Below are 16,065 nucleotides of genomic sequence, written 5' to 3'. Positions count from 1 at the left end.
CACAACACTAGTCCAAAAAAGTAACTTCTGATTTGCTTTCTGCTTCAGTGTTCCCCTACGGCATCCAACTGAAGACAGAGGAGAAATTGGGGGCCTTTAGCATTGCGCAGCACAAACAGAGCAGAAAAATGAGAGAGACAGAGAGAGAAAGAAGGCTCTGCAATTAAAAGAAGTTTGCTGAGAGGCCTTGGAGGCTCATTCATCATACCCAAAACAACACAGGCATTCTGGCCCGTTGAGTGAGACACGAACACCACCTCATCATGTTCTTCATTTTAAAGCAAATGTGTTTCCACAAGCACCTTATTTATAAAGAACTCTGTCTCTCTCCGGATGTTCTGGGAAGAAATGAGCTGTTGTGTGTGTTCTACTCTGATTAATCTTCATCTGTTTCCTCATTCATTATTTGGTGGTACAGCTTTTGTGCTGCCCAGGAGATAAATTATGTCTGGATTTTAACGTATTTATTCATAAATAAATGACCGTATTAAGAGATGAATTACATTAGCAATATTTAATATGCATGTGGTCCAGATCTTAAATGTAATTGTTTCCTCGTTTAAAAAGTTTTACCCCTAAATAAATGAATATTGCTTTAAAGTTGCACTACAGAAGAGATTTGAAATTATCAAATCAACATGTATACCTCAAACCATCAGATTTATCATTCTGCAGTGGAGCAGTGTCAAAGCATAACCCATGTAAAGAAATAATTTTGCTATTTTACATTTCAAACAGAGAAGAGGCCAAAGTTTCAAAGCGCATATTTAAAAGAAAATGGTTTAAAACAAACATTCACATGAGATAAAGACTCATGACTCATAAAAACATATCCATAATGATAATCAAGATAATAAAGCTGTTTAATTCACATGGAGCATCGCCTCATGGGGGTTGAAATGTTGAGATCACATGACCAGTCATTTTCTCTGGAATTTCTTATTATCGAACATTTCGCTTGTGGAATAAATTAGTCATGGCTTACTATAGGAATAGGGTATTTTTATAATGTTTAATGAACATTTTTGTTCATGCTTTATTCTATCTGTATCCATGTCACTAGGTGTCTGTATATTTTGTGACAACTAGCAAATCAATTAGCAACTTTAAGCAGAACTGCTGATTTTTAACTATATAAGCAAATGAGTACTGCAAGTTTCTTAAGTCAAATGTTAAATGTTGCCTGTTGTTTTCTATCAACATCTTTGGATTTATTGAGCAGGAAAATATACCTTTACTTTCAGAGTAAAGTCTCACACTGAGGAAATTGCTGATATTTCCTTGAAAATCCGTTACGACCTACACATGAGATGTTTTGATGGACATATAGAAATGACCTTTCAGAGATTTTTTTTAAAATCTCTTAACAGCTTTTTAGTGATCTAAAAAATCAAGAAAACCCCCGGATGCACTGTTACTGCTCATATTGTTCACAGAAATGTGCTAAATGTTCACCAGTCAATTATAGCATAATCAAACTGTAATTACATAATTTTTCTGGGAAAAGGATGCGGCCTTGGGGCTTAAGAATCACTTAATTGTCATGAATGTGCTTTTCGTTGAAAAGACATGAGGAGTGCAGCGCATCCTGCGTGCTTCATTGCCCTCCAGCAGGCGCACTGTATCCTTGCCCATGATTAAATAATCAATATCAAAGGTCAAACGGAGTGGTGATGTGTCAACCTAATGAAAGTCTAATGACAGTCATTTGCAGGCCATGCTGGCCGACCCTGGTTTTGATCAGAACGAGGCACTGAGGAGAATTTGAAAGCAGAACCTCACTGTTTTTTTGAAAATGGTAATGTACAGTGATTATTTTTTCCATCATTGCCAGTTAATTAAGTACACAGCTGTGGAAGGCAACAAAAAAAACAACAACATGATTTTGTATGTATGAAGAGATGAGACATGATCATTTAGAAAATAATATGCATGTGTCATCTTTCCACAAGCTCAAACTGTCCACAAATGAGAATTGATTATCAATACACAATCAGACCCAAACAATACAAAAACTTCAGCGAGCTGCAAGCCTGGCATTCTCTTATTGACCAACTCATTCACACTAATAGTGTTTGTTGAAGTTCGCAATCTAATTTCCATCTGTAATTGACATCTCATTCCAGGGCCGGCTCCAGGCATGGGCAGGGGTGGGCTGAGCCCACCCAAAAGACTGTTTTGCCCACCCAATCAGAATAAGATACAGATTATGCTAAGTTATTTATTTATTTATTTATTTTTATTTTTTGGTGTATAGATTAAAACTAATCTGAAGCAGACTGTATTTTGAGAAGTTTAAGCTATAGCTTGAGACTGCCCAAACAATCATAAAATAACTTCAGAAAATTGCAGCATATTTCTTTTATTAGCTGAATGTAAGGTGCGCTGAATTCACACGGAGGCTTCAGTCTGTTTCAGAAAAGCAGAGGCTGACAACGAGCAAAAATGCATTCACTGCATTGACGGGACACAAGCAAGCATCTAAAATACGTAGGATATACAGTAGAAAGCTTACCCCTTTTGTCTTGCTGTTAATGTTGAATGTAAGAATTACTTACTATAGCAACAGTCATATTATCCAGTGATGCAAACTATTCGACATTCTTTTTTTTTTTTTTTTAAATTCCGCCGTTCTGAATTGAAAGTTGGGCTGTCATTTACATGATTCATGTAATTCATAATTATTGTGATGACAAGAGCATTTTTCTGTCTTGTGCTTTTTAAGATATAAGGAATACAACTAAAATTGAATGGGTGCATATTTTAAAATGCTAAAAAATGTTATTTGCAGTTCAGATTGATATAGCAGTCAAGAACTGGCCCTGTCTCATTCACCGTATAATAAACACGTACATAAACCAGTCCGACAAAGCTAGAGCAAAATGAAAGGCTGTGTGGCGGAAATAAAACAGAGAGAAAAAAATAAAACCAACTAATTTTAGGTTGAGTAATACAAGCCGTCTTATTTAATCTCATTGTTATGGTTTTGCGTTTGTGTATTTAAAGCCCAGCTGCAAACAATTATGACATCAACACATTGACGGATTCATACTCACACCAATTAGATCATAGGAAAAAGTGGTCAGCCTAATAACATTTATTTCTCTAATTTTATTTTATGAACCCTAATATAATGCATATAAAATTAAACGTTTGCTCCATGGTACAGAAATTGGCACATTTTTGATAATTTCAAAAATAGCTAGATATTCTTGTGATTCCATTTCCTCTGCTCAAACAGAGAGGAAACAAGCCCTCATAATTATAGAGTTAGGCATGTAAACAGCAGGGCCAATTCAGCAATAGAAACGGATGAATCCTGGTCATTTGTGTCTTTGTTTGTCTCTCGCTTACCCAATTCCAGATGTATAGCAGGGACAAAGGAGTTCAGGAAGAACATAAAGATGACCACCCCAAGGACAGTCAGACACTTGACCAGGAGGATTTTGTCAGTTATTCTGTGCTGTAAAAGACCATGAAAAACATGTTTAGATACAGGAGAGAAAGAAGCGTGTCAAATACCTATTATGCCCTCTAAACAGTGTTTCTCAACTGTTGAGTTGCAATCCACAAGTCTTTTCTGACAGGTTCACTTATATCAGTGAAAAATAAAAATGCAAAACTGCAAATATTACAGTGCTAACCATATACAGTATGTTTAGCTTTAGAGGTTAACATTTACAAGGCAGGAGAAACATATCTTTTGTTATTGACGTCAAATAAGATCATTAAACTCCAATAAATAGTATTTTATTAAAAATATACCCCACGGTACATTACATATGAATTCCACTCCACAAAGGCTAGAGATGGTGTGTGCCAAACACAGTGTTTTTTGTAGTGAATTATTGGCTGCCAAGTGAATTAAACCATCAAATGTGACCTGTGCTGGCAAAATGACTCAAGTGGCGTACTGTGGGGTTTCAGTCAGGGCAACTGTAAAGTACATACACACATATAATGTTACACATCCAATGTTTTTCCCCAACAGTTCCCCAAACATTCACTTAAGACATAACTGATTATGTTTGTGTGAATACTTAAATAGGCCTACTGTAATTCTGTGAATATGTGTATATTTATTGGGATCTCGCGCTGCCAGGAGTGCCGTTATGCATGCATTTCTGAAGAGAGTCAGCGCGGATGGCGATTTGTGGGATGGTAATCTTTTTGGGAAGCGTCCAAATAAAGATAATTTTAGATGTTTAATTACTATTTGGAGCATTGGGATCACTAGACGAGGGCTTAATGAACTCATTTTTGTGAAAGCCTCAAAATCGACCAAAATATTTTTTTTTGCCTGTAACTTAGCTCAAAATTACCCTGTGCACATTCCGACTCATTTTGCCAGCAAAGGTCACAAAATATCATAAATTGATATTTAGAAACAAAACTATAAACACTGTTTCATTTGTAAGTCACTTTGGATAAAAGCATCTGCTTAATGAATACGTCAGCTCATAGTAATATTATGACACTTAATGTGATAATTTGCGATTTTGTTTATGTTTATACAATCAAAAAACATATGGCTGTATATAAATAAATACATAAATAATAATTATTATTATCAGGGTCCTGGGTGTTCTAAATTTGACTCCACTGGAATCAAATAAATTGGTCAAGTTTCTTATCATATAATAAGATAACATCTGAAAGAAAAGGCAGGGTTAGCAGTGAGGTACAACATTTAATCAACCAAAGTCATGTTAATGAAGCTTTGTTGTACCTTTTTCTGCAGCTCTTGAATATTGTGTTCCCAGTTTTTGTCTTCCTGTGATATTTGCCTACAAAAATAAAGGAATAAAATAGAATAGTGTGTTAATACATCTTTTCAGCCAGCATGGACACCTGCAAATGAGTAGGAGTGGTGATTTCATGTGGTCACCCCGAACCTTTTCTACTCAGCATGTGAGGCTGTAAATGGCTTCTGTGATTATTCTATCTGTCATCAAAGAAAACCCCAAGCCTCACAAAACCACAAGCAGAACTAATCGAATTTCTTTAGTTAAAAAAAGCATTTATAATAGTAATAATAAAAAATAAAAACAGGCTACTGTTGAGAACAAAATTATTCTGCATGATTAAGATTTCAGCTCTCTACAAGAGCTTTAGAGAGCTGACACAATTGAGAACAATTTTCTACAGGTTAATTATTTCTCATTTATCATCCTGGGCTTCTGGGTAAGTGCTACCGTCAGACACAACAGGTGTCATGCAGGGGGAATGGATATATTTTGGACCTAATAGGGTGTTTTCAAGTGACCTCATACCAAGAAAGACACTCATCTTAATACCTTATATGCAATATCATGCATTTCTATTCCACATACATCCATGTTTTTTAAACACCATGCACGGTGTAGACAGACTGCTTGTATTTTAACCAGGCAGACAAGGAAAAGAGCAGATTGAGCATGAGTGTGGCACCTCTGGAAGGTCTTGAGCTTCTTGCGCAGGAGGCTTTCCAGATTGAGCACCTTCTGCATGAGAAGACACTTGACGGCAGTCTCCTCTCGGCTGGCAGGGTTAATGCGATGGGCTGTCTGCCTCCACACCAGAATCTCATGCTTCAGTTCTGCAGGGCGACACAAATCGTGACAAGATAAAGGGTTCAGCTGTAGAACAGACAAATACGAATTAAGATAAGAATTTCAAATCTATTAAAAAAAAAACAATGAGAAGAAACAGATAAAGATAATTATTTAAGATTTATGGTCAAACAGAGTTCAGAAAAAATCCAGAAAAAAATAATAATAAAGGAGGGATAATTGTGACACATTTGTTTGCTCATTTATTCCGAATATTTTTTAGCCTAAATCTTTGAAATTTGACCTCAAATATCTTTGAAATGTCTGTAGTCACTATGTATGCCCATTAATTGTATAACTTAATTTAGTAGACATAGAATGCAGACAAAGCAATGTGGAGAGTTTTGTTTTTTAATACTGACCAAATCAGACCAAAAAACAATAACAAATACAATTTTCAATGGAGCGATAACTGTTTAAAATAAAAGTTGGATTTGATCAAATAAACCCAAAATATGTTAGATTTACATTTGACTTCAATACCTTTATAGTTCTTGTAGCTGACTCTTAATTAACTGTCAATTAAGTATTTAAAACAGTACTATCTCTCCATGATTGCAATTATTATGGCACTTACTGTATAAATAAAGGTAACACGGACATCTCACTACATCTAAATTTAGTGACAGATTTCCAAACAATTGTTTGAAAATGTGCAATAAATTTGATCACATTAAAATGGCTGTGAATTTGAATCGCTCCGACACTGCATACCATTTACTTTCAATGTTTATCTGTAATATGAAATATTTAATAATATTTATCTAAGTTGGAGTCTGTATGTAGTTAAAAATAATGAAGTAATGAGAGTCTGGGCATTCCCAGTCTCAGGAAAAAAAGTCTATGAAGTGGGTAAAAAAAATAAACAACAAAATATATAAATAAAAAATAACATATGTTAGATAGATAGATAGATAGATAGATAGATAGATAGATAGATAGATAGATAGATAGACAGACAGACAGACAGACAGATAGGAGGATGAAGCACAAGCTAGGCAATTATACAAAGAAATGAAAAAGTAAGGAAAGAAAATATATTGAGAAGGGAAGAAAGCAAGAGATAGGAGAGGCAAGGTTTTTCACTAGTCCTTCAGCATGACTCCTCACCATGTGATGGTGAGGCTGCTAGGAAAGCTTCCCAGAGGCTAATTGACACAGGAAAAACATGGTGATCATAATCGACAGTAATGCATCATGCCGAGGGCCTGGAAAATCAGCCGCACAGCAGGTTTGATTTTTTTGAAAGTGAGGCTCTGTGGGGACTTAAGGCTTTACAGAATTAGAAATTGGACTGGTATTGAGTGGTCACCATCAGGCCTTGTGGAGGTCTTTGGTTCCAGGAGCAGGGCGCACCTGAGGAACCGGCATGCCAATCATTTAAGTTCCTGTTCCTTATAGAGCAGAGTTCTAAGACTTTGCATCAGCTTAACAACAACTAGCACTCGCTCATTGTGTTAGCCACCCAAAAGCCCAATAAACACAGAATGGAGGGGAAGATTGGCATTCTGCAAGGTGCTAGTCCCATGCTGATGAGGTCTCAAAGGGAAGACAATCCTCACAGTGGGCAAAGGCCAATGGTGTGTGAGAACAAATAAGGTGTGCCTCCTGCCTTCTGAAAAAGAAATTCTTTTTTTTTTTATTTGCTTGTCTCTCATCTTGTGTTATGTCTAAAATGCTAGGCTCAAAAATATATGCATATATGCAATTAAGGCTCTAGATGTGCAGCATCCATTCATGCAACCTAGAGCAGGTTGTTTTCAAAACGGCACAGTTTTGCGTAGATGTTGTGTAAGCATGGACAACTAAAATTTCTAAATTCAAATTCCAAATACTGGTAAGTTTGGTAATGACATCTACTGTGATATATTATTACAGTAGGTAATAATATTATTACTAGTCTAAGATCAAAGAAAATTATGATTTGGAAAAATTAAATTTAAAAATATATATATATATATTGCACCCCTAGCTACAGTATTGGGGACCGTGATTTATTGTTGTTATTACTAAAATAAATAAATAAATAAAGAAAGAAATAAAAGTGCACAACTGTACACAAATGCCAAATAACATTATTATTTTTTAAGTTTAAAAAAATGCCCTTTCAGTTTTAATTTTTTTTAAGCCTGGGTGGTATAAATCCTAAATCTTACACTCTTTAAAATTACTGTTGTAAATTAGAGATATTAATATACCACTCATATATATATATTATAAATAATGAGAAATAATTTTCACTCAGAAATTGCTAGTAAATTTCATAAATAATTACAAAGAAACTGCAAGTAACTCACTGAATTAAACATGCCATTTTGAAGCATTAAGTCTATAATTATTTATTTATTGAAAAATATACTCTAATAATCTTTGTTTTATTTACAAAATGATTTTTACAGTCTAACAAAAACAAGAATGGGAAAAAAAATAGATTTTCTATTTGACGCATTAACAAGGTCAACCGATGGTTGACGGTTTAATGTAAAGTTCTCTAAATTTCCACTTTTCCACACAACCTTATGATATAAAGGTCCATTCAAGCAGTGTTACATGATGAATGAAAGTTAGACTGAACTCCTGCTTACACTCATTTATGCAAAAGTCATACTTTTATACCTGCTACTTTCTAGCCCAGATCTGCATGTTATTAAGGGAATAAAACTGCTGTGACACTGGACTGATCAACAAGCAGCTCCCTCTGTCATGCTATTTTACAGAATCAAAGAATGTCTCAAAAGACCTGGTTTAAATTGGATGACCAACAACTGTGTGCCTCTTAGAACTTTCAGAAAGAACACAACTTGGTGTTAGAAAAGGCTTTTTGTTTTCCTCTCATTCTGATTTATGGGTATGGTGAAAGCCTTTCTGGGAACCCCAGAGCCTGATTTCAGCCTGTAAATGGCTGAAATTAGTGGTTTATTATAAAGGAGCTATTGTCATACTGTCAGGTGTATGAAGGAGAGCTCAGGTGTGGAGGTGTATGGGAGATGTGAGGAGTTGGTCTCTGTGGAGCAGAGGGAGCAGCTGCTCAAGAGGCTAATGGCCATCTGTAGAGATAAGTTGACAACTGGAGGAAGAAGACTCATCTGATTATTTTGTCTATTTATTTACACAACAAATAATGGAATAAAAAGACCAAAAACCATTTGACTGAGGATAAAAATGTTCAAACCAACCAAATGAAATGTATATATTAAAATGTGATTGTAATAAAGGAATAATTCACTCAAAAGTGAATGTAATTCAGAAAAAAGTCTATCGCTACATTTAAATATTTGTTTATTTATTTATTTACTTATTTAATTGCTTACTTGCTTTGCTTACACATCCTATTTTGAAGCTTGAATACCTACGTTTATAAAAACATGAACAACGAATGAATGAATCCTATTTATTTTTTCATCTTCGCAAACTTCACACTGCACTACCACAATCTAAATGTTGGAAATTAATCCAAAATTCTGTCAGCATTTACTCGTCCTCTTGGTTTTGGACCAAGGAAGGAAGGAAGTAAAAGAAAGAAAGAAAGAAAGAAAGAAAGAAAGAAAGAAAGAAAGAAAGAAAGAAAGAAACTCATACAGGTTTTGGGAAGACTCGAGGGGGTGAGACAGAATTTTGTCAGCGTGAAGTCTGTGAAGATGAGGAAATTTGTTTGTTCATTAATTTTAGTGGCTTGCCAAAATGGGAAAAATGATGAGAAAGTATATAAATCCTGCCTGGGAAAGAAGAGGGAAAGAACAGAGCATGTGGAGGCGGTGATGAAGCGATGACTCCCTAGGTGAGAGTGGTATTGACCTGTCTATGTCTATGATGGCTTTAACGGCCTTTCTAGCTGCGTTAGCACCTTCACACTTAGACTAAATGTGCCGTTCCTTCAAAATGTCATAAATATGCAATTCTTTGACACATCACCCATTTCAAGCAAGCATTACACAATGGTGGATATCAAGATACAAGTGCAACATACATTATGACAGGCTGATATCAGTACAACAATAACCATGCTCTAACACGCACCTTGTTAGGATGTATTTTTGTAGATAGCAAGAAAATGTTTAATATTGTAAATTTAAAACACTTGATACCTGAAAGTACAATTTAAAATGATCTATCTTTGCTCATAGGAAGCTCTGGGCAGAGTTTTTGAGTTAATCACCTGAATTGTAAATGTGACTAATTATACAAGAACACACTGTTCCAAGCCCACTGTTCATTAGAGTGTGTGTATACACACACGCATATACTAGATACTAGAAGAAGGTGTTGTATTCTCAATTTTATTTTTTTTTTTAGTAAAATGGTGTTTTTTGTGATTTTTTTTAGTGATTTTTTAGGTATTATAGTAGTACTGAGACTGCTCTCCTTAGAGTTACAAATGACCTGCTCTTATCATCTGATTGTGGTTGTATCTCTCTATTAATGCTATTGGATCTTAGCGCTGTGTTCGACTCTATTGACCACAACATTCTTTTGCATAGACTAGAAAACTTTGTTGGCATTAATGGAAGTGCATTTGCATGGTTTAAATCATAATTATATGACCGCCATCAATTCGTAGCAGTGAATGAAGAGGTATCATATTGATCACAAGTGCAGTATGGAGTACCTCAAGGCTCAGTACTAGGGCCGTTACTCTTCACGCTTTACATGTTACCCTTGGGAGATATCATCCGGAAACACAGTGTTAGCTTTCACTGTTATGCTGATACACAAATTCACTGTAATTTTAAAAATATTACTGTTTTTGTGTCATGGAATGCAGTTTTAAGAGGTTTTCAGGTGTGAATGTACTTCTTTATAGTTCAAATATGCAGTTTGTTAATAAGATAATGTCTATTTTAAAATTTGCTTTAGCGTTTTTGGATGTCAGCAGCCGTTCTGCACTCATGAACCCACTGAGAGCAGCCTCACCTCGGCCAGATCCGCTGGTTCTGATGTCTCTATAGTGTTTAAACGTGAGATATAATTCATTTTAGGTAAATCTAACAGGCAGTCTTTAGTCTCCATAATCTATTATTTCTTCCAGAGTAGTTATTTTTACTTTTAACAACAACTTGTAAAAAGGCAAAAAATGCACTGAGCAGAGCTGTCATCTGAAATCATCATTAACAGATGAAAGGATAGTACGACAGAGTCTGAGCCTTCCTCGGCGGACGTTCAAACTAATGTTTTATTGTGAATATGAGATTGAGCTAAAGAATGAACACCGTATTAGATGTAGGTAATTACACTCGGTCAGTCAATATCTCTCTCTCATAATACTCGACTCTACATAATACACCTTTTAATACAGTAATACAATAAGCTTTCAATGAAGCAACTCAATATTCCTTCGTTACTAGTTCTAATGTGACGTTTTGGAATTAGTAACAGGGGCTTGGGCTCAGCTGTTAAACTGTCAACCTTTAACTATTTAACTTTCAAACTTTCGCAAAAAAGCGGGGTTTTAAAGACTCTGTTGTTGTTTCTTATGTATTTACATAAGAAATGATACATTATTTTTTTAAGAAAAATTTTGATATATTTTAAATTTGATATACTATATGAGCATTATCACACTCATAGCTGTGAGTTATGGCTATACAGTATATCGGCATGCTATGATGATCAGCCGTGCCAATATAAATCCATATCTCACATCTACTCGTGTGATATTGCTCATATATAAAAAATTTCTTTAAAAAAAATTATATATAATTTCTTCAAAATGCACAGTGGCTTTGTGGTTACAGATGGTGTAGTTACAACATCTACCAGGAGGGGCTAAACGGGCATTGCCAACCAGCCAAACACTGACCCTCTAACATGTCCTGTCTGCATAAGTCTAGGTCTTGAGAGAGGTCATCTATGAAAGGATTTATGTATTTAATACAGACGCGTTACGGCTTTCAGAACAGGCTCATCTGATAAGAACAATGGAAATATCAGGGAAAACAGCCTGAAGGGTACACTAAACGCATCAATGTGATCATCAGAGGTGGGGGAGGAGGAGGGGCGAATGAAAAATTTATGTATTGCTGAGGTTCTTATCATTCATGAAAGGGTAGGCTGTGCCTATCCCAGTCACTGGGGCTCAAAGGCCAAATGTAAGGAGCTTTGGATAGGATATGAGATTTGGTGTAAATAGTGTAGAATGGTGTATGACACTCATTCACATTCTCATATAGGAAGAACTGCTGTCAACAAGGGAAGGTCAAGTGTGCCCTCAACCACTCTATGGTTTTTAGAAATGATTGCTCATTCTTTAAGATCTAGGTCAATGGGATTATGAATTAATTTTTCATTGCACATGTCAGAACAAAAGAGCTTGAATCAAAAAGGAAGGAAAGCAGAGTGGCTCTGCATACACTTGAGGGTAGTTCCGTGTGAGTTTAGGAAACAGAGCAGAATAAATGAATACTCACCCACGATTTCGCTGGATTCTTTGTTGTAAAGTTTCTTATTCCAGTACAGCATTCTCAAAAAAGGAAATGAGGTCAGCAGCACCAGACAGATTCCCAGGAACATGTAACCCGTAAAGGCCGCAAAGTCAATCCCCTAGAAGAAAAAGAGGGCGGGTTCATTTTCACCCTTTTAAAAATTATGCAATTAATTTGCTGTGGTATTTCATGAAATCTATTCTAAGCACTAAGTAGAGATCACATCCACTTTACTGGCTCTCCATATAATGTGGATGGAGGCCTTGATTACATTTCATCAACAGAATCATGCATCTTTATGCATTTAAACACTTATATAAGATTTAAATGAGCACCTGCGTGTGGCACAAATCCTCTTAAAATGCTCTTGACTATTTATTAATTTTCATTCATATCAAGAGCACACAGCCCTCTCGGCTGAAAATCTAGCTTCAGATGATATTTTATTGCCTGTGCAGCCCAACCCATCTTTCATAATAACCAGACGGCATCACATTTTCAAACGGCACCACTGATAGAGATGTGTAAAATAGATCTGTGTGGCCTAAAATCTAATCCAACGACTTATCTTTCAATACATCGCTGGTCTATAACCCATGAGGTATCTTTGCTTGTTTGCATGATGACATACAGAATGTGTACATAATTAGTACAAAGACATTCTACAAAGAATTCTACAGTTCACAAATTGCTTTACTGTTTAAATTGTGCTTAGTGAGAAGTCTATAACATTAAATAAATATTTAATGGCAGGCTACCATTGTGACAACTTAGCACCAATATAATTTTAACAAAAGGTGTTAAATAAACTGTGCTTTTTTTCTTGGGCAAAAATAATGGCAACAATGTTTTATCATAGCCAATACTTTATTTTTTGTACCTATACAGAAATGGATCCTGAGAATTTAAAAATTAGTTAAAAATGTGACAACTAGACACAGTCTCTTCTATTTTGTAAAGGAACTGGCAAGATACAAGAAAATTGCATCCCTGCTGTAGTTTAGCTCCCCGCATTGCTCAGGCTTGGCAAAAACCCAGGATTTAGAGGTAGTTCTTAGAAATGAAAGGAAAGGCTGGTAAAAATGGTGGTGGGGGGGCACTGATGCTGATTTTTGGCAGTATAACCTCCCGAAAGCAGCTCAAGGTACTAAATCCTCCACCCATAAAACAAAACCACAATTGAAAGGATAAACATGGTCTTGTATTATTTGGAAAAATAAAAAATTAAGATGCTAGTAAGCAAACAACATGTCCAATCTCAGATGCCAAAATGAGACAAATGTGAATGGAGACAAATAGACGTGAAAACTGGTATACAGTGACCTCTACAGGAGATCAGGAATAAAGAGTGTGTGAGTGAGAGAGAGAGAGAGAGAGAGAGAGAGAGAGAGAGAGAGAGAGAGAGAGCGAGAGAGAGAGGGAGAGAGAGAGAGAGAGAGAGAGAGAGAGAGAGAGAGAGAGAGAGAGAGAGAGAGAGAGAGACGTTTTAAAGGAAAGAACATTAAATTATTATATGGAATTATTTAACCACATTATAAAGAAAAAAATTCACTGAAAGACAGGAAGGACAAATGAAAGGACCACTGCAAGACAAGGGGAAACCCTCTGGATATATGAAAAAGTTCACTTAAAAATTTATAATTTCATCATTTATTCACCCTCATTGCAAAAAGTGATGTCTGATTTGTGAAAAGATCAAATCTTTTCAGTGAATCTGCTGATCCGTTTAAAAAACTGTTCACAAATCAACCTGATCAGGTTCTTGAATTCAACTTGAATGATACAGAATTTTCATTTTTGTGTGAACCATCACTTTAAGATTCAAGTAAAGACTGATATATTGAAAGAAAAACTATTTTTATTACTTTAAAATGAACCAGCCTTTCTTAACATATTCTATCACATGATTTTTGGGATCATTTGATTTAAAAAATAATTTAGGAATAGTGCAGTGCATCTTAAAGTCAAGAGTTTCACAAATAAGAGATATCGTTATACAGACTCATTGGGACAAGCTGGGCTAGTGGGGATTTGTCGATAACATTTCATTAAAGTGGTTCTCTTCAACTCCATTTCTGTTGTCACTGTCCCACTTTTATTAGCCAAGAAAGTAACTTCATAAAGCAATGAGAAGAGGGAATGAGAAATCACTAGGCATATAAAGACCTTCACTGTTGGCACTAGCTGATTAGTGAGCAGTCAGGGGCCACAGTCAAACCAGAGTCCGCCAAAGCCTGTCTGGCTGGGGCCAGGAGAAGCACTGATCGGCAGCTGAGATTTCTGGGAGTGTGACTGACGGTCCAGCAGATGCCAGAGAGAGAAAGCACAGGGTTCATGAGATGTCTCCTCAGCGACCCTGAAACACTCCTTCTGCCCATGCTCAAATGTCTGATCTACAGAGAGCTCCACAGATGGATGCTTGACTGACCAAATGGCAACATCCCTGCTGTAGAGATCCTGTTGAGACCGAAGGGGGGCCTATTTCGACTCGCACAGCCCAAACAAACAGAGAAACACAAACAAATAAACAAAGAGGCCACAAGTACAAGATGTTCCGTCATGACTGACTGCTGCCGGGGAAATGTGGGACAGACAGAGTTTGTACGTTCATGGGAAACCTGGAAACTTTGGAGGTTTTAAAAATTGTGATTTCTAGGCCTGGATAAGTCAGGGAAATTAATAAAATCATGAATCAATTCAATCAATTTACCACTCATTTGCTCTCTAACAATCATTTGATGAAACTATGAAAAACCTAATAAAAAAGTGTGAATTTGGTCATTCAAATTGTGACTTTTGTTTTTGAAACAAAGTGATAGCACAAATTTTTAGTGTAACAAATAAATGTTGTTTTATGGTACAAAAAAGTATTATGGTTTAATATTAAAGACTGGAGTAAAATTGCTTGAATATTCTGCTTTGCCAAGGAATACATTTTATTTTAAAATGTGCTAAAATAGAAAACAATTCTTTTAAATTGCAATAATATTTCACAATATATATTTTTCTGTATTTATAATCAAATAAGCATAAAAGACTTCTTTCAAAACCATCTTACAGATTATATTATTTGCTTTTTGTAAGTCAAGGTAGTGCATAAAATCTTTTGAAGTTGTGGATTAGTAAAGCACAGTGCTTTTTATTAAGCTGTATGGCGCCATGTCATCCATCTATTTGTATGGCAGAGCTTCCATTCAGAATCCAGAGGATCTAAAGATCTTGAGGCTGATTGGAGCTTAATAAACAGATTAAGTGACTGCTGGAGAAGGTGGCTTCACTAAAGACTCAAATTAAATCCTTGGCTATATACAAGCAAACAGACATGAGTCACACAAAAATGCAAATACTCATTCATTTACATATAGAGCAGAAAACAACAGTATACCCAAAAGGATTCAAGCCAGTTTAAAGTCTGCAAGTAAAATAAAATAAAATAAAATAAAATAAAAATTAAATGATACCTTCAAGACACTAATATCAATGTCAGGTACAGAAATACATATTTTTAGAAAATTCGCCTAAAGAACTTTTGAGTTTATACAAAGGATCAGTAAACTACATTACACCATCTTATGTGCAGACACACACTGTAAAAGCACCTGTTTGAACCAGCTTAAAAATAGTTTTGGATCAGTCATTCATGGAGAGCCCAGAGTTTCATCGACTCCTACCTCTATTGCATCAGGAACCCGAGTCCTCAGACACATGCATAGACATGTGTAAACCAGAAAAGTGTGTGAATCTCTTAGTAATGCTATAAAAGTGGTATTTTATATGAATAACTTTAAGACCCAGCTAAACAGGTACCAAATCAATGCACACAACAATCAACAAATGAGCATGTATTGAACTGCATACGTGTGTGTGTGTGTGTCATTTTTAGCACATGAAGTTGTACAGTATCTCCATTCATCATCTGCATGTTGTCAACACAAACAGAAGCCATCTCAAATATAAACAAATCTGGCCCGTGTAACACAGAGATAACACAAACCACTGCATCCATGTCAATAATTACAGAAGATGCAATCTCTCCCTGCAGAATAGAATTGATG

The 16,065-nt window shown here is 35.7% G+C and overlaps 1 protein-coding gene across 4 annotated transcripts in view; it reads right to left on the bottom strand.

Annotated features, from left to right (window-relative positions):
- Positions 1–16,065, bottom strand: part of LOC109101966 (P protein-like) — an 85,949-nt gene that overhangs the window by 34,480 nt on the left and 35,404 nt on the right. For all 4 annotated transcript variants that reach the window (XM_042726135.1, XM_042726137.1, XM_042726136.1 and 1 more), the window contains 4 exons: positions 11,996–12,128; positions 5,431–5,578; positions 4,730–4,787; positions 3,355–3,463 (listed from right to left, as the gene is read on the bottom strand). In XM_042726135.1, coding sequence (XP_042582069.1) covers positions 3,355–3,463; positions 4,730–4,787; positions 5,431–5,578; positions 11,996–12,128 — 448 coding nt within the window. The remainder of the gene's footprint in view (positions 1–3,354; positions 3,464–4,729; positions 4,788–5,430; positions 5,579–11,995; positions 12,129–16,065) is intronic.

This window comes from Cyprinus carpio, chromosome B6, assembly GCF_018340385.1.
Source record: "Cyprinus carpio isolate SPL01 chromosome B6, ASM1834038v1, whole genome shotgun sequence".
In the NCBI taxonomy this organism is placed as follows: domain Eukaryota; kingdom Metazoa; phylum Chordata; class Actinopteri; order Cypriniformes; family Cyprinidae; genus Cyprinus; species Cyprinus carpio.
This window is presented reverse-complemented; position numbering and strand designations above follow the sequence as displayed.